The sequence below is a fragment of the Nothobranchius furzeri genome, chromosome 14, assembly GCF_043380555.1.
Source record: "Nothobranchius furzeri strain GRZ-AD chromosome 14, NfurGRZ-RIMD1, whole genome shotgun sequence".
Classification (NCBI taxonomy): Eukaryota; Metazoa; Chordata; class Actinopteri; order Cyprinodontiformes; family Nothobranchiidae; genus Nothobranchius; species Nothobranchius furzeri.
The window spans coordinates 45,721,048-45,746,321 of record NC_091754.1 but is presented as its reverse complement, the minus strand read 5'-3'; the positions used below and the strand labels follow the sequence as shown (position 1 = coordinate 45,746,321).

Genomic DNA, 25,274 nt, shown 5'->3' with positions numbered 1-25,274 from the left:
ACCCAACTCCAGATAAGACGAGATAAAAATGGATGGATGAATGGAACCTGTGAGCAGTTTTAGAATCTAAACTTAGTTATGTAGAACCATCATAAAAACGTTCCAGGGCAACTCCAATGGGAAACAGGAAAACAAAAGAAGCTAATTGACTCCATCATATATGACACAAAAATGAGAATTATGAAAATTTTAAAAATATATATAAAGCTCTAAAGCACTTTACTGATTTTATGGTAAATAAAACTTGATTTAACATTAACACAAGTGCAAAACATGAAACATTTCTAGACAGCTATCTATTAAAATCTGTTAAAAGTAGAAACCGGAAGTGATCCAAACATGGAACCCTGTGGAACTCCTTTGTAACTTAAATATTTGGGCACTGAATAAGCATGTTTTTCACCTAAAACATAAACATTAAAATCATTATTACAATAGAAAGCATAAGGTCATCAGTGAAGTTTTAGAAACTTTTGTGTTTTTCTATGTGTTTCATAGAGCACCATTAGACTGAAGCACTAAAGGGTTCATCTAGGAACCTCTGACGTCTGGAGCAGAACACACTGATATATTGTATGGGAATGATGTGTATTTCAACTCTTTGTATACACACACCTTTATGAAGAAGCTAGGTCTCTTTCTGGCTACCTGAATAGAACTCAAAGTTTCACAGTTCTTCATGAAACCGTAACTTGATGTGGGTCATTACCTTCACGTCTTTGCTATAGATACAGTTAGAGTGGGAGAAATCAGACCTTATACTCTGATGCCGTCATTGTTTTCTGTCCAACAACTTCCATCATGCTCCACTTGTGTACTTATTATTGGTTTGTTTTTATTTTTGTCTTACAGTCCTGTAACTCTAATCAACTTCTGGCCTGTAGACCATGCGTGAGTATGCTGCCCCCCCCCCCCCCCCACACACACACACACACACCTACACTCACTCTCTCTCTCACGCACACGCTCTCTCTCTCTCTCTTTCTCTCACTCACACACACCTACACTCTCTCACGCACTCTCTCTCTCTCTCTCTCACACACACACACCTACACACACACTCTCTCTCTCTCTCTCTCTCTCTCTCTCTCTCTCTCTCTCTCACTCACACACACCTACACTCTCTCACGCACTCTCTCTCTCTCTCTCACTCACACACACCTACACTCTCTCACGCACTCTCTCTCTCTCTCTCTCTCTCTCTCTCTCTCTCACACACACACACACACACCTACACACACACTCTCTCTCTCTCTCTCTCTCTCTCTCTCTCACACACACACACACCTACACACTCTCTCTCTCTTTCTCTCTCTCTCTCTCTCTCTCACACACACACACCTACACACACACACTCTCTCTCTCTCTCTCACACACACACACACCTACACACACTCTCTCTCACTCACACACACACACACCTACACACTCTCTCTCTCTCTCTCTCTCTCTCACACACACACACACACACCTACACACACACACACTCTCTCTCTCTCTCTCTCACACACACACACACACCTACACACACTCTCTCTCTCTCACTCACACACACACACACCTACACACACACACACACACACTCTCTCTCTCTCTCTCACACACACACACACCTACACACACACACACACACACACACACACACACACACACACACACACACACACACACACACACACACACACACAATGGTTCCTTCATTATAGGTTGAATATAAAGTTATTTTGGAACACAGGAACATTGTTCTAATCCAACCAGAGGAGGAAGTCTATCTTCCTGTCTAACCCTAGCCCTCTCTAAGCTGCAGGAACAATAGTTTTTCCAGGAACTAGAAGCAGTGATAAAGGGATTGCTGCAGGTCACCCTCTCTTCTCACCCAGACTTTCTTGTAGTCCCTTACAGTTTTGAATGGTATTTCTGATTTCTTATTTTTCATCTATTTTTCTTTACTAAACTAAACCCTTTTTAATGTTAGTTCTCATCCAAGGAGCTTTCATGACATCTTAGACTAAAGGACTTAAACGCATTGATCTGCTCCTGATTCTGATAAAGCCCAAGTCCAAATAGTCCTAAATTGATGTAAAGGTTGTTTCAAATGTGCTATTGCCATCTTGTTCCACTCTGTCGCATCATCCCGTCCACCAGAAGAATAGAGGGCCCTGATTGGCCCACAAATCAGATCACAGCACACTATTGGTTTGAAACCCCATAGAGAGCTGTGATTGGCCCACCAGAACGCTGCTAGGGTCTGCAGAGATTCCATTGGAGCGTCCTACACCAAACTTTGCAAAGCAAGAGTTTAATCTGGTTCTCTAGGCTAATTATGAGACATATGTTCATGTAAAATTCTTATCCTGTTTTTTATATCGTTTCTCACAGGCCATGCTCATCCCCTCAGCTCTCACATGATGACACACACTCTCGGATCGAGCACTACGCCAACCGGTAAAACCCCAGAATACACACTCGTTCTTATGGTTGCTGCTTCTGTACTGAGTCACACACACATCACAGATGCAACACAGAGAGAAAGTACAGTTGTGCCAAGAAGTTTACACATTCTGGTAGACTTTTTGGGCCATTTCCCTAACAGTATGAGTGAAAATACAAAACCTGTTTTATGGGCATTCATATTGTGAGGCAGAAGGTAAAACAAGAACAAAATAAAAATACCAAAATGACCCTGTGAAAACGTTTATACACCCCCAGGTCCTATTGCCCCCTTTAGCATCAAAGACAGCTTGGGGTGTTTTGTGGTCGTTGTGGAGAAGGTTCTGTAAATGATGGAATAGCCTCCATTTCCTGTAAGTTCATGGTTTGTCATGAACAGCACGTTTGAGCTCTCCCCACAGTGATTCAGTGATACTGAGATAGTCACTCCAGAATCTTCACTTTATTCTGCTGGAGCCAGTAGAAGGTCCACTTGTTCTTGTGTTTGGTTTTATTGTCTTGTAACATCCCAGTGCAACTCGTGCTCAGCTTTCAGGCTGTTTTTAATCCCAATGGACATCTAGATGGAAATGAAAGAGAAAGGATGAGCAGGAAAGGAAGAGGTGGGGTGAAAAGTTCACAAAAATAAACAAAGGACATAACGAGTCCACTTCTACACTGGCAGAAAGAGAGAGAGAACGCAAAAAAAAAATGGACACACAAAAATACAACAGAACCAAGATATCACTGTGCCAAATGACATTAGGATATTTAAACCCTAACCCTAATCCACCCGCTTCTTAAAAAACCGAGTCTTGACCCCTCTCTCCATATCAGCTTCAGACCCATCTCCAAACTTCCCTTCATCTCCAAGATCTTGGAAAAGGTTGTGGCTAAACAACTCACAGCTGCTCTTGATGAACATAACATCTATGATAGCTTCCAGTCAGGTTTTCGTAGAGCTCATTCTACTGAAACAGCTCTTCTTAGGGTCTCTAATAACCTTCTGACCCACAGTGATGCAGGGGACTGTTCTGTTCTGGTCCGGCTGGTCCTGACTGCAGCCTTTGACACTGTTGACCATCACCTGCTACTGGAGAGGCTGAGAGACTGGGTAGGCCTATCAGGATCTGCTCTGGAGTGGTTCTCCTCTTATCTCTCTGAACATTCCTTCTCTGTGGCCGTCTCCAAGTTTAGGTCCTCCACCACCTCTCTTACCCATGGTGTCCCACAAGGTTCTGTGCTGGGGCCTCTGTTCTTCCTCCTCTATCTGCTTCCTCTTCAGCACATCCTGAGCTCCTTTAAAGGAATTTCCTACCATCTTTATGTAGATGACATCCAACTGTACATCTCCTTTAAGCCCCATGAGATGTCTAAGCTGCAGCTGTTACACTCCTGCTTAGACTCTATCAAAACCTGGATGGCTGGGAGCTTTCTTCAGCTGAATGAAGATAAGACTGAGATCCTCATCTGCGCTCCAGACAAGCTGGTTCCCAAAGTCAAAGACTCTCTTGGTCAGCTTGCTTCTCACACCAATCCCTCTGTCAGGAATCTTGGTGTGACCTTTGACCCAGCTCTCACCCTGGATTCTCATGTCAGTTCACTTGTTCGCTCTTCCTTCTTCCATCTCAGGAACATTGCTAAGCTGAGTCCCATTCTGTTCCACTGTGAACTTGAGACTGTTCTCCACACCTTCATCTCCTCACTCTTGGGATTACTGCAACTCTCTCTGTCAACTTCAGGGTTCATTTCAAGATCCTGGTTCTGGTCTTCAGGGCCTTACAGGGTCTCCCCCAGAAAATGAGTTAAGTCTGGCGGATTCGGCCGTCAGGGGGTCGCGCTCTCCGTCTCGCAGCGCTCCTCCATGAGAGCGGGGGTGGGCGGGTTGCACACGTTCCGCTGCTGTTTCCCACCAGTATCAGCTGATGGAGGGTTCTAGTTTCATTGCGCCGTTCGTGTCAGCGAACACTGTAGGGTTGGGGAGGGGGGCGGGGCATGACGCTTAGCCTGGCGGGTGGCCAAGCAAAGCCTGGTGGGCCGCCAGGCTTATAAAGCGCTGGGGGAAACCCTGCCTTACGTGGACAAGCACCATCATACATTGGTGATCGTCTCAATCCCTACAACCCCAGCAGGTCTCTGAGGTCCAGTGACCAAAGCCTACTGGTTGTGCAGCACCAGACTAAAGGTCAAAGGTAACAGATCATCTGCTGTTGTGGCCCCCAGACGCTGGACCTCTCTCCCCCTGAGCCTGAGATTAGTGGACTCAGTGGTCTCCTTTAAACTCACCTGTTCAGGCTCTGGTGGGGCCTTCAGATTTCAGATTCATCACCACCTTCTCCTTGTTCTGCTCTTTCTACCAACTCCACCTTTCCTGGGATCCACTCATTTCCCTCTTTCCTGTTCATTCTCTCTCTCTCTCTCTCTCTCTCTCTCTCTCTTTCTCTCTCTCTCTCTCTCTCTCCCTTTCTTTACCTTTTTTAATCTATAATTTTTTATTTATTTGATTTGATTTTTGTTCTTGTGATTTGTATCTTGACAGACTATATAAAAGATTATTTTTTCTTCTTCTACTACTACTAATACTACTGCTACTAATACTACTAGTACTGATACTACTTGTACTATTACTACTGCTAATAATACTACTACTAAGGTTACTGCTACTACTACTACTGCTGCTGCTAATACTACTACTACTAGTACTACTACAACTACTAATACTAATACTACTGCTACTAATACTACTAGTACTAATAATATTACTACTACTACTACTGCTAATACTAATACTACTAATACTACTAGTACTAATACTACTGCTACTAATACTACTAGTGCTAATACTACTAATACTACTAACACTCGTAGTCCTAATACTACTAGTACAACTAGTACTACTGCTACTAATACTACTGCTACTAATATTGCTAGTACTACTACTAATATAACTACTACTACATGGCCCCATAGCTCTGGATTGCTCTTCGTTTTTCAGTTGGTCTGACTTCCTCACTTTCATGGCTTAGATCTCGTCTCCAATAACACTTCTTTACAATGGCTTTTAGCAGATAATGCCGTAGTTGTTGGTATGTCTCTGCTTATTTTACAGTTTTCCTAGTTTTTACATTACTGGATCTTAACCTTTTATTTGTATCACATCTACGTCCTCTATCCAGCCTTTTAGTATTTAGTGTTGTTGTTTGTAGGTTTGTAGGGCGACGGTGGCACAGGAGTTAAGTGCTCGCCCCGTAATCGGATGGTTGCAGGTTCTAGGACATTTGGGAGAGACTTGGAGTAGAGCCCCTGCTCCTCTATGTCGAGGTGGTTAAGGCATTGGGTAGGTAGGTAGGGATGCCTCCTAAGGGAGGTGTTTCAGGCAGGTCCTTCTGGCAGGAGGACCCCAGGTCATCTCAGGACATGCTGCAGGGACTATATCTCCATGGGAACGCCATGGGGTCCCACTGGTACAGCTTGTGGAGGCTGAGGGGAATAGGACAGTTTGGCCTCTCTGCTTGGGCTGCTACCCCCACTACAAAGACTCAGATACATGGTCTCCTCCAGGATCATCCGGATGTTATTTTTTATATCCCGGTGGGATAATAAGAAGAGCATTTTTACACTCGGCCTTCAACTGACTTCATTTCTGACAGAAGTTTAACAAACATGAGATCTTTTCCATTCCTGCAGATCTCGCACCTCCTGTGTCAGGATATGAAATCCTTTATTATCAAGTTTGTGCACAATACTAAACCATCCAGTTTGACTAATGTTGGACTTTGCTTTGTGCTGCATAATTTGCAAGAGTTAAATCATGGAAAAACCGACTTAACAGCGGGATCTGTCTACAGGACATCGCACGTTAACGTACACAGCAGTTCCTTGTGTCCGACACTGGGTCAGCTGAAGATAAAATATGTAATGCGTAGAAATGGTATTTATGCGTACGTGTCTAGTCCAGTTTGGTCACTCATGAATATTCCTCCTTCGACCAAACGTGTGTTTGTACCTGTGTAATATTGAAGCCCCTGTTGGGAGGTGGGTGTGTCCTCTGCTGAATGCCCCTCCCCCCTTAGCTTTGGGACTGACTGCTCTGTTTCTTCCCCCTTCGCAGGTTAGCTGAAATGGAGAATCGTAACGGCTCTTATCTGAATGACAGTATCTCACCCAATGAGAGCATGTGAGAGCAGCTTTTTGTTTGTTTTTGTTTTGCCATGTCGTCCTACCCAACTCACCGATTGGCTCTCTCAGCTGCACACGTCGTCCTTGTCTCCATGTGCTGGCTGTGTTGTGCGTTCATGAATGTGTATTCTCTGAATTCAAGCTGAAAGGTCTAATATCTCCTGGTTGTCTTTTGTCCTTCTCCACTTTCCCAACAAACTCATTGATTTTAAAAAGACAACTATATATTTAAACTCATCTCACCTCCTGGGCATTAACTTTTCTGGATTTCCTTCTTAAAAGAGCATCAGTTGTGGAGGTGCAGAGAGACGAGCCAGACACCCTAGATCTGGACGTCATTGACAGCTGCAGCACATTCGCAGAGCAAAGGTCAAAGCTCAGAGTTGGTAGCAACTTTACTAAAACACATCTCATATCTGGGAGGATCTTTACCCTACAGATCACTTCTTGTATTTATGTTTAAACCTCCCCCACGCCCCCCCCCCCCCACACACACACACACACACACACACACACACACGCCCCATACCCTGTAATGATCCATGAAAATTCTAGTTTTCAAACCAAACTCCTCATGACTTATAGTTTATCTCGCTCCAGCAGACTCCTTGTTTCCAACAGCTTCTATGTGCAGTGGGCTCAGAAAGACAATAAGTGACTCCAGATCTCAGACCTGTTTTTATTCAGTCCTCCCAAAGCCTCCAGGCCCAGAGACGGGTCAGAGTCCAGCCAGAACTCAGGACTAATGAGTGCTTCTGATCTTCTCTCTGCTCCCTCTGAGCTTCAGGTTCTCCATCTGTGTTACAGGCCAGTGCTGCTGCTCTCTTCATTCACCTTATGATTTCTTTTTCTCCATTTTCCTGTGTGTGTGTGTGTGTGTGTGTGTGTGTGTGTGTGTGTGTGTGTGTGTGTGTGTGTGTGTGTGTGTGTGTGTGTGTGTGTGTGTGTGTGTGTGTGTGTGTGTGTGTGTGTGTGTGTGTGTGTGTGTGTGTGTTGTGTGTTGTGTGTGTGTGGTGTGTTCATGCATGCCCACACCCTGGTGTCTCTGTCACTTTATGAATGTGCGTGCCCATCATCGGTGGGTGTGTTTGATGTGTGTATGTGTATCTGCAGCGATGACGAGCACATGTTGATCCAGCACTACTGCCAGTCTCTGAACCAAGGCTCTCCTCTCAGTCAGCCCCGCAGCCCCGCCCAGATCCTCATCTCCATGGAAACGGAGGAGAAGGGAGAGCTGGAGAGGGTCCTCGGTGACCTGGAGCAGGAGAACAGGTCAGTGATAACACAGAATAAACTTTCCCCTGTGATTTTTCACGTGTTCCAAATCGGGTTTAAAACACATTACTGACCAACGCACTTTCAGTGAACTGTGCTGAGTCCAGATTTTATTATAAACGTTATATTTATTCTGACCCAACACACAGTAGTACAGGTATTTATCCATCAGTAAAATGTGTTTACAGCCTCGACAGTTCAGGAATGGGGTTAGGGTTAAACCTGGAGTTAGCGTAAACCGGTCCGTGATTGGTTCTTGTCTAATAACAGAAGTGTTGTTCTTTGGCTGTAGACTAACACTGGTTAGCATGATGCTAGTTATTTTAGTCTATGCTTTGCTCATTAGCATGTTTTGCTTCCAGCTGTTTAGCTAATGTGCTAACAGGGGGCAGTAGGGTCCTTTCTTTCTGTTAGCGTTATGCGCTAACGGCACTTTACTTTTGCTGCTACAGGTAAAGTTGTCAACTGTTAGATCGATTGTAGCTCTCGTCTGTTCTAATGCTAGGTTGCAGCTGTTACTTGGGTTCAGCAGAAGAACGTAGACTTCTCTGTCTGGTCTTGTCTGCAGGAAGCTACAAGCCGAGTATGACCGGCTGAAAAAGGCCCACGACAGAAAAGGTCTGTCCCCGTTGCCTTCGCCTCCTGAGATGCTTCCAGTGTCGCCACAGAGCGCACGAGATGCCGAGCTCATCGCCGAGGCCAAGCTTCTGCGGCAGCACAAAGGGCGTCTGGAGGCCCGCATGCAGATCCTGGAGGACCACAACAAACAGCTGGAGTCTCAGCTGCACAGACTGAGACAGCTGCTAGAGCAGGTACCGGCCCGCCTCAATCAGGACGCACTTGGGGAAATGAATGAATGACATTCATTGCTGTGATGATCAAAACAAATGTGCATCACGTCCTGAGATACCATGGATGAGGCTCTGAGATGAGAGAGCAGTATGAGGAAGCACAGGTGACACGCGTACACCTCTCTCAGGTGGGTTGATGAATAAAAACGTTCCGTCTGGTCGACACTGGTCTTGACCCAGAAACTGGTGACAGTCTTAAAGCCTGTAAGACATCAAACCACCCAGTGTGAGCCATGAGACCAAGGCAGATGGTTAGGGATAGTTCTTCAGCACAAACACCTTTATGTGCGGCTTGGTTATTATCTACTTGGTGCTCTTTCTGAAGGCGGTCATGGATTAGTTCTGTGGCTACCTCCAGCTATAGGTCAACATTGACCCAGTCCACCAGGGCCGAACATCTTGGTCTACTTTAATCGTGCTCGAGCATCGCATACATCTGCACATGCTCGAACGCTACACCTGTTGGGTAAGAACAGGTCAGCGGGAAAACGATGACCCCCATAACTGCTGTGAGGAGATCTCATGAACTTTGACACAGGAGCGTTGGGATCATGTTTAGGCGGCTTGAGCTGAAAATATTTCGCAGAAGCTCTGGCAGAGCTTCCTGTTTGGGATTGTTGGACTTCCTGCTTTATCCATGCTGGGATGCATGTTGTTACATCACTGCTGAGTCCAGAAGTACCAGGTGTTTTCACCTCTGGCCTCTTTTCACTGGTCTGAATGGTCTAACTGGTGTGTTTGTGTTGGTCAGACGGACTCCAAGGTGAATGGCACTGCTCTGTCCTCCCCCTCCACCTCCTCCCAGCGCTCCGACTCCTCCCTGCCTCTTCTCCGTGTGGCTGCCAGCCAAACTACTGATACTATGGGTGAGTGGAGGTGTCTGCAGGATTCTGGTCTTATCAAAAGGGAACAGATTTAGATGGTCTCCCTGCTGATTTCCAGGTGATGATGAGCTTTCCAGCCCATCCCAAGATGCGTCTGGTCTGGAGGAAGTGATGGAGCAGCTCAACAACACCTTTCCTCATAGCCAGGGTACACGGCTCTGACATTTCCTTTTTCCTTTGTTCTGTAAGATCTAGAGTAGATCTGATAGAAGACCAGGGTAGATCTACAACACATTAGCAGCTAGACCTCCTATTTCTGGATCACAGGGATGACTTCACTTTCTTCTTCCTGTCTTCTCTTCCTTACCTTCTTTTCCATGAGCCAGGAGGGAGAAGGGGACATCCATGAGAGGTTAGTGTCTCAGTGTTCCCCTCCCCACCTTCTCACCTCCCCCCATAAAGCAGAACCACGCTGCTGCACCACAGAGACCCGTGTAACTGGGTTTGTGTCTAATCCCCACATATTCAACAGCTTTGGATACAGGAGCCACGTTACACCAGCAGGTGGCAGAGTTGGACTGTTGGGATTTATACTAAGCTTAATAGAACATGTGGTACCAACCAGAACCAGCAGAACCCTAATCCTGACCTCTGACCCAGAACAGAACCAGTAGAAAATAAAATGCTTCTGAAACTCATGAATCCCAAATCAAACCTTCAACAAGGTTTGTGTTCAGTGGAGCGACGTAGACGGGTGGGTGCTCTGCTTTAGAGTCACTATAGGGAATTTACCAAAAATAAAAGTCCTGTTCGTGTTGATCCTTCATGCATCAGGTCACCACGTCCAGAAGTTTGGGATTGCACGTTTCACTGAAACTCATCCTGTTGGGGTCAGAGGTCAGGTTGGGGTTTAGCTTCTCGTGCTACGTCTCTTTAGTAGCATCAACACAGTTCTAAAAGCATGCATCTTCTGTCTGTCGTGTGTTGGTGGACACATGAAAGGATTATTATTGTCATCCATTCACAAAACAATTAAATCTGTATCATAAAAAAGGATAAAAATTAAAAGCACAAATCTAGAGAGAAACTAAATCTGAAACTAACAGACATTTGAGAAGATCCCAGATAGACGTTTAAATTGCCAACCTGAACTAAAGTGTGGTCTGTGAAGGAGGCTGGTCCTGTGTGACCTCCATGAGGCTGGTCTCGTGACCTCCATGAGGCTGGTCTCGTGACCTCCATGAGGCTGGTCTTGTGTGACCTCTGTCAGGCTGGTGACCTCCATGAGGCTGGTCCCGTGTGACCTCCATGAGGCTGGTCTTGTGTGACCTCCATGAACTTCAGATGTTTATTTCTACAAAGTAAACCCCGCCCTCTAAAAGCAGAGCTCAGAACAAAAGACTGGATCTTCTGTTTTTTCTTCTAACTTCATTATTTGGTTCATTGTAGTTTTACCTTCTTCTTGGCTGACGTTTCAGCCAGGGTTGCAACGATTTTAAATGTTGGTGCTACAATTCTAGTCTGAGAAATAATCCTGGTTTCATGATTATTTGTCTTGACTTCACATCTACTACTGTGTTACTATACTAACACACATAGAAATCACACACACATTCTGTTAATTACTGTTATGATGTCCTGTAACGGTTTTCAACCCCAGAAACATCTGTTGTTCCTTTTCCAGAGATTTTCCTTAGAAAAATTCAATCTACTACAGATTTGCAACGTTGATGCTTTATCTCCACCAATAACACAAGCCTGGAGGAGTTCTGCTGTGTGGTGGAGTTGCTAATGCTAACAGTTAGCTTCTACTAGCAGAGATGTTCTCTGCTGTTTCCTGGACACTAAACCAACAACAGCCTTCCCCATCATGAGTCCAGATGGGTGAGTCCAGTGTGACATAGATCTGTCAGGCTTTTCTAATCCTAGTTTCACCATCTGTTTTCTATGAGATCCTACTGCCGGAGATAGGTGTAGGAGACTATTTTCATGTTCAGCCTGCATGAAACACTCAGAGTGACCCGTTAGAATCAGAAATAATCTTTAAACATGTTTTTCAGTGAACCACACCCATCCATCCATCCATTTTCATCCGCTTATCCGGAGTCGGGTCGCGGGGGCAGCAGCCTAAGGCGAGAAGCCCAGACTTCCCTCTCCCCAGTAACTTGGGCCAGCTCCTCCGGGGGAATCCCAAGGCATTCCCTGGTCAGGTGAGAGACGTAGTCCCTCCACCATGTCCTGGGTCTACCTTTAGGTCTCCTCCCGGTTAGATGTGCCCAGAAAACCTCACCAGGGAGGCGTCCAGGAGGCATCCTGCCCAGATGCCCGAGCCACCTCAACTGGCTCCTCTCGATGTGGAGGAGCAGCGGGTCTACTCCCGAGTCCCTCCCGAATGGCCGAGCTTCTCACCCTATCTCTAAGGGAGAGCCCAGCCACTCTTCGGAGAAAACTAAGTTTGACCGCTTGTATCCGCGATCTCGTTCTTTCGGTCACTACCCAAAGCTCATGACCATAGGTGAGGGTGGGAACGTAGATCGACTGGTAAATCGAGAGCTTCGCCTCCTGACTCAGCTCTCTCTTCACCACAACAGACCGGTACAACGCTCGCATCACTGACACCAATCTGCCTATTGATCTCACGCTCCAGTTTTCCCTCGCTCATGAACAAGACCCCGAGATACTTCAACTCCTCCACTTGGGGCAGAACCTCATCCCTGACCCGGAGAAGGCATTCTACCCTTTTCCGAATCAAGACCATGGTCTCAGATTTAGATGAGCTGATTCTCATCCCAGGTGCTTCACACTCGGCTGCGAACTGCTCCAGCGAAAGCTGAAGATCACCTTCTGATGAAGCCAACAGGACCACATCATCTGCAAAAAGCAGAGACCTGATCCTCAGGCCACCAAAACAGATGCCCTCCACACCTTGGCTGCACCTAGAACTCCTGTCCATAAAGGTTATGAACAGAATCGGTGACAAAGGGCAGCCTTGGCGGAGTCCAACTCTCACTGGGAATGAGCTTGACTTACTACCGGCAATGCGGACCAAGCTCTGACACCCGTCATACAGGGACCTAGCAGTCCGTATCAGAGGGCCTGGTACCCCATACTCCCGGAGTACCCCCCACAGGGCCCCCCGAGGGCTGCGGTCAAACACCTTCTCCAAATCCACAAAACACATGTAGACTGGTTGGGCAAATTTCCACGCACCCTCCAGGATCCCTCTAAGGGTATAGAGCTGGTCCAGTATTCCACGGCCAGGACAAAAACCAGATTGCCCCTCCTGAATCTGAGGTTCAACAATCCGACGGACCCTCCTCTCCAGAAAACCCCTGAATAGACCTTACCAGGAAGGCTCAGGAGTGTGATCCCCCTGTAGTTGGAGCACACCCTGCGGTCCGGTCTCGCTTTTTAAATAAGCGGACCACCAACCCGGTCTGCCAGTCCAGTGGGACTGCCCCCGATGTCCACGCAATATTGCAGAGCCGCGTCAGCCAGCACAGCCCCACAACATCCAGAGCCTTAAGGAACTTAGGCGGATCTCATCCACCCCTGGAGCCTTGCCACAGTGGAGCTTTTTAACCACCTCAGTGACCTCAGCACCAGAGATTTGAGAGGCCAACCCAAAGTCCCCAGACTCTGCCTCCTCACTGGAAGACATGTCGGTGGGATTGAGGAGGTCTTCAAAGTATTCTGCCCACCGATCCACAATGTCCTGAGTAGAGGTCAGCAGCACACTCTCCCTACTATAGATAGTGTTGGTAGCGAACCTCTCAACCTCACACACCAACTCAGGCTCCTTCCCCACTAGGGAGGTGACATTACATGTGCCAAGAGCCAGTTTCTGTAGCCGAGGATCAGACCGCCAAGGTCCCCGCTCTCGACTACCACCCGTCACACACTGCACCTGACCCCTTTGGCCCCTCCCATGAGTGGTGAGCCCATGGGAAGGGGGAGCCACGTTTCCTCTTCGGGTTGTGCCCGGCCGGGCTCCTTGGGTGAAAGCCCATCCACCAGGCGCTCGCCAATGTGCCCCACCTCCAGGCCTGGCTCCAGAGGGGAGCCCCGGTGACCCATGTCCGGGTGAGGGAACACGGTTTCCATTTATATAATTCATCATAAGAGGTCTTCGAGCTGCTCTTTGTCTGATCCCTCACCTAGGACCTTTTTGCCATGGGTGACCCTACCAGAGGCAGAAAGCTTCAGACAACATAGCTCCTAGGACTACTGAGACACTCAAACCCCTCCACCATGTAAAGTTGGCAGTCCAGGGAGAGTGAACCACACCTGTAATTATATTTGTCTCATAACCTTTTTTGAGTTCCTGTAAAAAGACAACAAGGTTAAACTGAGAGCTGGTCAGGGTTAGCTCTGAAGGATGGAGACACCAGATTCTTACTAGTACAGTTATTACAGATATTACTTTATCAGTAAGGGTAAATTTTATCATTGTTATGTATAACAGGAATTACAAAGAGGTGTTGTTGATTGAATATTAAAATGGCTTGCCGTACTGGCCTGTTGTAGACTGATACAGGGGAACGTAGAACTGTTCTAATATTACTGTTAATCCGTTCAGTCACTAACCTAATCTGTCTCAGTTAGAGCTAATCTGTCTGCGTGATGATGTCAGAGATGACACTGGTCCCGTGTGACCTCCATGAGGAACCCCTATTTTCAACCACTCCTGCAGCCTTCTTCAGAGCTCGCCGCGGTTGGAGAAGGAAGTGAAGCGCCAAAAGCGGCGAGCTCTGAAAGCTGCAGGAGTGGTTGAAACGTCAGCAAAACAGAAGGTAAAGACTGGATCTGAGTGAGTTTCTGCTTCTGCATAGCTGAATATTTGACCTAGCTGTCTACCGGGTCGACTACGACTGCTCACACTTTAATCCCGTCTCATCAGAGGAGCTTCTTCAGTTCAGCGGTTAGGGATGAGTAAAGGAAGCCATCTTTGTTAGGAGACAACAGCACGAACCAGAGGAGGTCTGATCCTCCTTAGGAATGAGATCAGGAGGATGAGGGGACTCACTACTATGGGTTAGCTTGTATGACTCCACACTCATCATGACCCACCTGAGAAGGCTTCTCAGATGAGACGTCTCTGCTAGCTTACGCTGCTACATCAGCTACAGCCTTGTTTACACACACTGGTGTGTGAGGTTCCTGTGAATGATGGGACATTCTTCCAGTCACTTCTCCTCCTCCTTCACCTTCTTGTGATGCACCATCCCATCCCAGACGTAGGACCTCGTAGATCTTGTTCTCACCCACAGTGCATCAATCAGCTGCTGTCCTCCGTAACAATGTCCTCTTGTGTCTCCTCAGGTCCCAGCATCGGGAGTTTGTTCCACATGGCCGATGACCTGGGTCGTGCCATGGAGTCCCTGGTCAGAACCATGACAGACGAGCAGCAGGCCCCGCCCTTCTGAACCCCCCCTCCCCTGCATATCGCATGCTTTTCTAGTCAAAACAACTGGATTGGAAAGTGTTTACACAGAGAATATAAACGTCTATTTTTGTGAAAGATTGCAGTTCAAATTAAACAAGTAAAAAAATAGATTTAGTAGTTTTCTTAAAACCCCTGAAGTTGTTTTACTGTCGATGGAGGCTGGTTTCTAAACGTCTATGCAATTGTATAATACAGGGGGGGGGGGGGGTACAGGTGTGTGTTCTCATGGTTGGTTTTTTTTTGGGGGGGGGGGGGGTTGGAACATATCTTGTGTCAAACATTTCTGATCATGAGGGTGTTTTTTAAGAAAGACAATGACTCTCTGTGTCTGTGTGTGTGTATGCGTGTGTGTGTGCATGTGCTCGTGTCCGTGTGTGTGCGCATGTGGGTATGTGTGTATGCGTGTGTGTGTGTATGCATGTGCTCACGCCCGTGTGTGTGTGTGCGTGTGTGTGTGTCTGTATGCATGGGTGTGTGTGTATATGCGTGCGCGTGTGTGTTATGTGTTGTAATGTCTCATATCTCAGTCAGAAGAGCGGGGGTGAAACACAGAAAAACTCAAAGACAAAAGTTTTAAAATGTTTTGTTACAAGTTAAAAAAACAGATTTTTCACATTTGGAAATGTTCTGATGAAATCTGACGTGTGTGTTATATTTTTCCTTCATAGCTCAAAAGCGAACACTATTGGGATAATGGGAGAGGACTATTACGGCCATCTTGTTTTCTCTGTTGATGTTCTTCAGGCTCAAACCTCCATTCTTTAAAATGAGGTCATAATGTTTAGGAAAGTCTACAGTGGTAAAGTCAGCGCTACGAGTTGAACCGAAGAACCAGGTGGTGATTTTATTTGAATGAAAAGATTTAAACAAGGCATTATGGGTATTTGTGTTTTATTCTTATTTTGGGTTTTTGTGTTTAACATAATCTTTATTACTCAACATTTCATCTTTAGCATCAAACAGAGTTTAAGCACGGTTATTACTCTGAGAACGTTACATTATCCACAGAGTATCACAGGTGTTGGTTTCCCGTCGCGTCATGGGAAGTCCTCCCGGCTGAGTTAGTCCGTTTCCTGCTGTCGACTTTGTTCTGAGTGTGTGTGAAGAGAGGGTTTAACCCAAGTCTGGTTCATGGTGAGGTCCTCTGATGTTAACGTGTGTGATGAAATTAAATTCATCTTTATTTTAGGATCAGTTATAACCAGAGTGAGCTGGGCTTGCCATCAGCACTGCAGCATCATCCAATCAGATTTCAGGGTTTGATTTCTATTCTTTGTTCTCAGATAACACGTCTGTACTTCACAACATATCAGACCATCAAATGTATGCCTTACTACTGTACTATAAGATGCTTTACTGTAAACCAATAAAGCATGCAGTTATGTCGACTTTATCTCCTGGTTTGACTAAATCCAGTATAAACCCAGTTAGGACCTCTCAGCCTTGTTTAAAGTAAGCATGCAGACTCATTTATCTCCACCAGGTTGGACCCCAACCACCACCCTTTTCCTGTCATGGATCCAGCCAGCTGAAGACCAGGGGAACTTTTCTAACATTATTTCAGACCCAAAACGGGGTGTGAAGGGTGCAAAACTAGAGTTGCTGGTTTCTATATCTGTTAGGGCTGCAACAAACGATTATTTGGATAATCGATTAATCGGATGGGGTCTCGACACGATTAATCGATTAATCGGATTACATGGGGAAATTTTTAAAACTGCTAGGGAAACGTTATTTCTCTCCTTCCTTCACTTTATTTAACACAGCATTATTAGAAAACAGTTCAATAGCAGAAAAACAACATGCCATCACCTAAATTGTCTTATAAGGTGTATAGACAGAGACCCTAAGCTACATATATCTGTGACCTAAAATGCTTGGTCCAAGTTAAACAGCTTAAGGGCAATTCTCATGTGTTTTGTTTGATCTCATCTGTTGACATTTATTTTAAATGTAATTAAACATAGGCTGTGAATTAATCAAAATTGATCACTATTTCCAAAAATGACTGAAAAAATACCAAATAAAGCAAAAGTAAATGAATGCCATCCTCCTTGCGATGATGCCCTGGGCAACTGCCATAAAGTCACATCAAGAAATGCTGCTGATCATTCCAATGATCCCAAATAGACTCACATTAGGCCACATGAAAGCAACTGAACCCAAAAATATATTAACCAGTATATAACTGCACTCTCACACAACACGCCTGCAGCAACAGTTAGGACTCCTCCCTCCCTTTTAAAAGCGTTTTTGCTTCTGAGGACATTGTGGTTGTAAAACCACATGCTAGTAGTCTGGCCCCGGTGTGATCAACCAGTTTCTGCGGGAATGTGACGGCGGAACCAGGGCCAGATTAACACTTTGTTGTACCCTGGGCAACAATATTCAAGGGCTCCATCATCACGACCCGAGGATCACCATAATGTGGTCACATACAGAATATTTTACTGTAATATGCAGTAAATATACTCAATACTTGAATGCCTGACAACACGTAACCTGCCCAGAGTAACCTTTGACCCACCTCGTGTGGACTGACCAATGAGGAGAGGGTCTTAACTTGAGGCCCTCTCTTCATTGGTCAGTCTGCATGAGACTGACTCTCAACTGACGTTCAGTCATAGGCAGCGAAGCGTCTCTGTGCAGCGCAAAAGCCCGGGTGGACAGTTTGTTTAATATAGGGTGACCATATTTCCATTACCAAACAAGAGGACAGGGGATCTGTGCCTATGACGTCACACTATGGCAACGCCACACAAACCATGTTGGGACCCATTTTTTGTAAGAACTAAATTAATATCAGATTCTGCCAATTAAAGGGCTCTAAAACAATTCATATGTAAATATTTTGCATATTTAATGCAAAATCTAATTTTTCTGCTTTAGTGCTGCAACAAGGTTTTATTAATAATAAATTATTATACCTTTTGTTTTACTACAGCATCGGTAAGCTTCCTGTGCACAGATTATTAAGGATGCTTGTTTCAGCTGTGAGATTAGACGATAGGATCAATGAAAAAATAAGTTGTCACACACTCCATGGAAACTTTCAGAGAATCCACAAATAGTGGCTTTCAAATAGTTTTGTTACTTTTAAAAAGTTTAGAAAAGCAGCAGATGAGACAGCATGTCTGATAATTTAGTTTTTCATCTGATAATATTAGAACATGTCAGTAATGTCTGAGGGGCTTTTATAAACACCGTATAACTAACACTACTGGAGAGGGTATAAATTACACAGAGGCTTCTGGGGAGCCCAGTTATGGGGGGGGGGGGGGGGGGGGGGGGGGCATTTTGCTTTGGCCCCCAAAATGTCTTGAAACGGCCCTGGGTGTGTGACTGAGTTTTGAAGGTGATCTGAATTGTATCAGATGTATAAATATAACATGTGTATAACTTATTGTTTTTTACTGGTAAAAACGTGTAGTGGAGACAAATCTACCTACATTTTACTTTTCAACACTTTGTTTTGTTTTCTTGTTTTTATTTAACTATTTTCCTGTCCTGTCTGTCTCTCATCTTTCTGCATCTCCTCTTAATTCTCCAGAAAATCTGTTGCCTGGATTCTTACCTTTTCACCTCATCAGTTACTTTTGAGCAGATCAAAGGGATCTCCTGACCACACAGCGGAGAGCGCGTTTTCGATGCTGCGTGAGGTGAAATCACCACAGCACAGGTGATGAGCTCCGCAGTAGCGCGCTTCAGGCACAAATAAGACAAAATAGAGAACATGTGCGGACATGAACGATCTGTGCTAATTATAGTTTTTTGGTTGAACCACTTTGAGAATGGACCGTGTGCTGGAAGCAGCTGCCTGGATCGCTGCACAACAATGCGGAACCGGTTCGCAGCAGCTCAAGTCTGCCGGCTCTCCCTCGCGCTGATCTGCCGGTACCGGCTCTCCCTTGCGCTGATCTGCCGGCTCTCCCTCGCGCTGATCGACTCTCCCTCGCGCTGATCTGACTTGCTCTGGTCTGCGCGCAATGGCGGGCGGGAAGGGGGGGCGCTTTTGGAAGAGTTGTGCGACACAACGAATCGATGACGCAATTCGTTGCCAACGCTTTTAGTAATCGATTTTCATCGAATTTATCGATTCGTTGTTGCAGCCCTAATATCTGTGTAACAACTTGTCCAGCTTTAGTCCGTGAGGCAGACAACTTGTCTACTTTTAAGGCTAGGCTTAAAACATTTTTATTTGATAGGGCCTATGGTTAAAATCTGATGTTAGCCCAGATCTGGACAAGTGGGGAAGTAGAGGGAGGTGGAGTGTACAGTCGATAAAGACGGCTCTCCCTTGCCCTGCCTCCAACATGCCTCCATTTAAAAGGCTATGTTATCCAGAGTTATCTCTGTAGTTATGCTGCTATAGGCTTAGACTGCTGGAGGATACACTGACCACTTTCCACACTCGACAACTTTCTTCAACAATCTGCTTTTTAACTGCATTATTACCTGCTATTTCAGCTGTTAATTTTTTCTCAAAGTATCTTTGGTACGTTATTGCTGTGTTTGATTTCTAATTCCATTTTTGGTTCTTTTTTAAAACACAGAAAAGGTTTCTTTTTACCTTGCTGACCATTTCGTTCATGGCTGCAAACATCCTCAGAGCTGACTCTTGATGGTGGCGTCACTTCCTTCTCCGTTTATCTGCAGGCAGCAGAGGACATTGTTGCCCTCTGCTGCCAGCTCTCCGATGATGCAGCCCCCTGCACGATCCAATGTGTAGACCCCATCGTCTCTGTTCATAGTCCTTGTGTTGTCCCAGTCCATTATATGGTTTTCTCTTGTGCAGTGATCATCAGAGAGGGGAGAGCTTCCTCATCTGTGCCCCAGACAAGCTGGTTCCCAAAGTCAGAGACTCTCTTGGTCAGCTTGCTTCCCACATCAAACCTTCTGTCAGGAATCTTGGTGTGACCTTTGACCCAGCTCTCACCCTGGATTCTCATGTCAGTTCTCTTGTTCGCTCTTCCTTCTTCCATCTCAGGAACATTGCTAAGCTGAGTCCCATTCTGTCCCGCTCTGAACTTGAGACAGTTCTCCACACCTTCATCTCCTCACGCTTAGACTACTGTAACTCTCTTTTCACGTGTCTGAGCAGAACCTCCCTGAACCGTCTACAGGTGGTTCAGAATGCCTGTGCTCGGCTTCTGACCAAGTCCGCCAAATACACCCACATCACCCCGCTTCTCCTCCAGCTTCACTGGCTGCCAGTCAACTTCAGGGTTCATTTCAAGATCCTAAATGGTCCTAAATGACATCTATCTATCACTAGATCAGGGAACATCTGTGCTGCTTCTGTTATTAGATCTGACAGCAGCCTTCGACACAGTTGACCACGCGATTCTACTGGACCGCTTGGAACGATGGGTTGGGATCAAAGGGTCAGCTCTGGACTGGTTTAGATCGTATCTCCAAAACAGGACATTCTGTGTTAAACTGGGTGATGTTTTTTCTTCTTGGGAGGGGCTCCGGTGGGGGGTCCCGCAGGGGTCGATCCTTGGTCCACTTTTGTTTGCCATTTATCTGCTACCTCTGGGGTCAATCTTTCGTAAACATGGCCTATCATTCCATCTGTATGCTGACGATTGCCAGATTTACTCTCCATTGTGTCAGGAGAAAGGTCACTCTATTCAGTCCTTTGTCTCCTGTGTTAATGAGGTGAAGTCTTGGCTAATGTCCAGCTATCTACATCTGAATGAGGGAAAGACAGAGCTCATTGTTTTTCACCCCAACAGCAGGAATGTGGATCGTTACGCTGATCTTGGCCCTCTTTCTCCATACTCAAAACCAGTTGTTACCAGTTTGGGGGTGAAACTTGATGCTGGACTTAAATTTGATGCCCACATCATCTCTGTGACCCTGTCCAGTTTCTTTCACCTGAGACGCCTTGCTAAAATCAAGCATATGCTGTTGAGAGCCCACCTAGAGCGGGTACTGCATGCCTTTGTTATTTCTCGGCTTGATTACTGCAACTCTCTCTATGCAGGGTTGTGTCAGTCAACACTGCGTCGCCTACAGGTTGTGCAGAACAGCGCTGCCAGGTTCCTGACTGGGACCAGGAAACGGGACCACATTAGCCCAGTTCTGGCCTCCCTGCACTGGCTTCCGATTTGCTATCGCTCACAATTCAAAATACTCGTCTTTGTTTATCATTTCTTCCAGGGTGGTGGTCCCCCCTATCTGGCCACTCTCCTGAACAGACACTCCCCATCACGCGCTCTGCGCTCCTCTGACCAAGGCCTGCTCGCTGTCCCTCGGTCTAGGTGTCGTACCCGTGGGGACCGGGCTTTCTCAGTCCTAGCACCGTCACTCTGGAACCAGTTGCCACCCTCAGTTAGGCTGTCCCCTTCTCTGCCAGTCTTTAAGAATCACCTGAAAACACACCTCCTCCGCTTGGCGTTTCCAGAACATGTTTGATTATGGCCCTCTATTATGTTGAATCCATTCCACAGTTTTCATTGGTACACTCAATCTATCCACTCAATCCAAATGTGTTTCACACATTTGTATTTTACCGGAATGTTTCTTCTATCTTGTAATTTCCATTTTGTATTTTGTAATTTGTATTTTGTAATTTGAATTTCTTTTATTGTTGATTTATTCAATATAATTACTTACAACTGTACCATGTTCAGCGCTTTGGGCTTCCTGACAGGGTTGCGGAAGGCGCTATATAAATAAAGCTTTGATTGATTGATTGAAGATCCTGGTTCTGGTCTATAGGGCCTTACGTGGACAAGCACCATCTTACATTGGTGATCTTCTTAGTCCCTACACCCCCAGCAGGTCCCTGAGGTCCAGTGATCAAAGCCTACTGGTTGTGCAGCACCAGGCTAAAGACCAAAGGTGACAGATCATTGCTGCTGTGGCCCCCAGACTCTGGAACTCTCTCCCCCTGAGCCTGAGATCAGTGGTCTCCTTTAAAAAGCAGCTGAAGACTCACTTGTTCAAGCTGGCTTTTGTATGACCTTCTTCACCACTCTCTCTTTATTCTGCTCTCCCCACCTATTCCACCTTCCTTAGGATCCACTGATTTCCCTCTTTCCTATTCACTCTCTTTTTTAACATTTTTTAAATCACAATTGTCTATTTTTGCTCATTTTAAATATATTTTTAAACATTTTTTAAATGCTTTTTTATATTTTTACATTGTTTGTTTTTGTGAAGCGCCTCGTAATTTTTATCTTTTCTTCTTCTACTTCTTCTTCTGAGGAATGTTTGCTAACACCGATAAACATGTCAAGTTCTGATTCGCAGAAATGATAAACTCAAGATTATTAAAACTAGAGTGACTGCCCGAGTTACTCAGTTTTTCAGCTGACACTCCGAAGTGGCCAATTCAGAACCAGCCTCTTCTGAAACATCTTTTTGACATCCAGCCAAGACCTGTTTGCATGCTGCAAGCTGACACAGCCATACGACTCCTTAAGGGTCCATCCATCTTAGACGCAACAACCTTCATGCCTTTTGTGACCTGGAGACAACTCGAGACCGGGCTGGTTGTGCTGCAGTTAATCTACGGACTTCGGTGCCTTGGGGTCCACACGACTTCCTGACATTCCGGATCTGAACGGGGGGTCTTCGGTCAGGGTTCGTAGACACGACAGATTGTGTCTGATGTTGTTTTATTAATAATCAACTCTAGTTTATAGCAGACAACAAATTCTTTTACACCCAGAACTCACAATCTCTTCCAGATACAAAGGTTCTGATATAAATCTACTTTACACCATCATCACACATCACCATTCTATCATCACACATCATACACTCCATCACATATCATTATTCATAGCTTTTCATGTATTATAATTAGTCTAGAAAATAAAGTTTATTTTTAATCACATACTTGACTCTGAATAAATACGAAGTGTTTTTATGGTCCCTGAAGAAGGGTTAGGTTATTAGACAATCCTAAATTCTTCTGGTTAAACATTCAAAGATCAACCAGCTTGATATTCTATATTTTTATAGAATCATCACATCTTTTGGTCATAATTAAACCCTCCAATCCTCTACAGGAGACAGCACTCTTCCTAGCCTCCCCTTGGGTTTCATGTGATCATTCACCAACTTTGGTCTTTAACATGTTGAAGCCATACAGAAAACTAATATATACAGTATGTTACTTGTCACAATGGCAGGAAAGAGTGCCTCCCCTACCTCCTCTGACATGTCACTGACACACACACACACACACCTAAGCTGGAAGCAGAACCACCACCAGATCTGGATCAGCAACGAGGAAAAGAAGCAGGTTTCCTTCCTGATGACTTCATCTGAGAAACACGAACAAGTTCTGTTTCTCCAGGCCTGTTACCGTAGTAACAGTTCCCTCCCCCTAGGTGTGGCACTGAGCTCCAGGCTGCAGAGGACAGCTGGTTAACCCTTCACACCTGAGTTCAGAATTGAGTCTAAATGAAACTTTTCTGATTTGATTTTGTGTGTTTAGATAATTGTTGTTTTATTGAGAAGCTTCAGATGAATTATTCATTCTAACCTTTTTTTCTGTTCTTTTCCTCCAGCTGAAAAAACTTATTCTGACTTCATGTAAACAAGCTTTCAAGACACAAACTACAGTTGTTGTTTGTGTTTGACAGGATAAAAGGTTTAAAGATTGTTTTACATTTAAAACAACGTCAGGTGTGTTTGTGTGTTAGTGTGTGTTTGTGTTTCTGTGTTAGTGTGTGTTTGTGTGTTAGTGTGTGTTTCTGTGTTTGTGTGTTAGTGTGTGTTTCTGTGTTAGTGTGTTTGTGTGTTAGTGTGTCTTTCTGTGTTAGTGTGTGTTTGTGTTTCTGTGTTAGTGTGTGTTAGTGTGTTTGTGTGTTAGTGTGTGTTTGTGTGTTAGTGTGTGTTTGTGTGTTAGTGTGATTCTGTGTTAGTGTGTTTGTGTGTTAGTGTGTCTTTCTGTGTTAGTGTGTGTTTGTGTTTCTGTGTTTGTGTGTTTGTGTGTTTGTGTGTTAGTGTGTGTTTGTGTGTTAGTGTGTGATTCTGTGTTAGTGTGTTTCTGTGTTTGTGTGTGATTCTGTGTTAGTGTGTTTCTGTGTTAGTGTGTGTTTGTGTGTTAGTGTGTTTCTGTGTTAGTGTGTGTTTCTGTGTTAGTGTGTTTGTGTGTTAGTGTGTTGCTGTGTTAGTGTGTGTTTCTGTGTTAGTGTGTGTTTCTGTGTTAGTGTGTGTTTGTGTGTTAGTGTGTTTCTGTGTTAGTGTGTGTTTGTGTGTTAGTGTGTTTCTGTGTTAGTGTGTTTCTGTGTTAGTGTGTTTCTGTGTTAGTGTGTGTTTCTGTGTTAGTGTGTTTCTGTGTTAGTGTGTGTTTCTGTGTTAGTGTGTTTCTGTGTTAGTGTGATTCTGTGTTAGTGTGTTTCTGTGTTAGTGTGTGTTTGTGTGTGATTCTGTGTTAGTGTGTTTCTGTGTTAGTGTGTGTTTCTGTGTTAGTGTGTTTGTGTTTCTGTTAGTGTGTGTTTCTGTGTTAGTGTGTGTTTCTGTGTTAGTGTATTTGTGTTTCTGTTAGTGTGTGTTTGTGTGTTAGTGTGTGTTTCTGTGTTAGTGTGTGTTTCTGTGTTAGTGTGTTTCTGTGTTAGTGTGTGTTTCTGTGTTAGAGTGTGTTTGTGTGTTAGTGTGTTTCTGTGTTAGTGTGTGTTAGTGTGTTTCTGTGTTAGTGTGTGTTTCTGTGTTAGTGTGTTTCTGTGTTAGTGTGTGTTTGTGTGTTAGTGTGTTTCTGTGTTAGTGTGATTCTGTGTTAGTGTGTGTTTCTGTGTTAGAGTGTGTTAGTGTGTGTTTCTGTGTTAGTGTGTGTTTCTGTGTTAGAGTGTGTTTGTGTTTCTGTGTTAGTGTGTGTTTGTGTTTCTGTGTTAGAGTGTGTTTGTGTTTCTGTTAGTGTGTGTTTGTGTTTCTGTGTTAGAGTGTGTTTGTGTTTCTGTTAGTGTGTGTTTGTGTTTCTGTGTTGGTGTGTGTTTGTGTTTCTGTGTTAGTGTGTGTTTGCGTTTCTGTGTTAGTGTGTGTTTCTGTGTTAGTGTGTTTGTGTGTTAGTGTGTGTTTCTGTGTTAGTGTGTTTATGTGTCAGTGTGTGTTTACTTAGTGTGTGTTTCTGTGTTCACTCACTCAGTTTCAGCACTGAAGGAGTTAATGGTGTGGATGTTTCCAGTCTGGGAAGGTGGAAAGTTTTCCTCACAGTGGGCCAATCAGAACTCAGGGAACACGCACACACACACACACACACACACACACACACACACACACACACACACACACACACACACACACACACAC

At 45.0% G+C, this 25,274-nt stretch overlaps 1 protein-coding gene across 10 annotated transcripts in view; it reads left to right on the top strand.

The window, feature by feature from the left end:
• The window catches only part of dmd (dystrophin), a 306,195-nt gene extending 291,082 nt beyond the window's left edge, over positions 1-15,113 (top strand). For 7 of the 10 annotated variants that reach the window (XM_054743058.2, XM_054743055.2, XM_054743052.2 and 4 more), the window contains 8 exons: positions 853-891; positions 2,380-2,445; positions 6,542-6,607; positions 7,723-7,881; positions 8,453-8,696; positions 9,487-9,601; positions 9,678-9,767; positions 14,882-15,113. In XM_054743058.2, the coding sequence (XP_054599033.1) occupies positions 853-891; positions 2,380-2,445; positions 6,542-6,607; positions 7,723-7,881; positions 8,453-8,696; positions 9,487-9,601; positions 9,678-9,767; positions 14,882-14,985 (883 nt within the window). In that variant the 3' untranslated portion in view covers positions 14,986-15,113. Of the gene's footprint in view, positions 1-852; positions 892-2,379; positions 2,446-6,541; positions 6,608-7,722; positions 7,882-8,452; positions 8,697-9,486; positions 9,602-9,677; positions 9,768-9,945; positions 9,972-14,881 lie in introns of all 10 variants that reach the window. The other 3 variants (XM_054743057.2, XM_054743053.2, XM_054743054.2) reach the window with 3 other exon arrangements.
• The last annotated feature ends 10,161 nt before the right edge of the window (positions 15,114-25,274 follow it).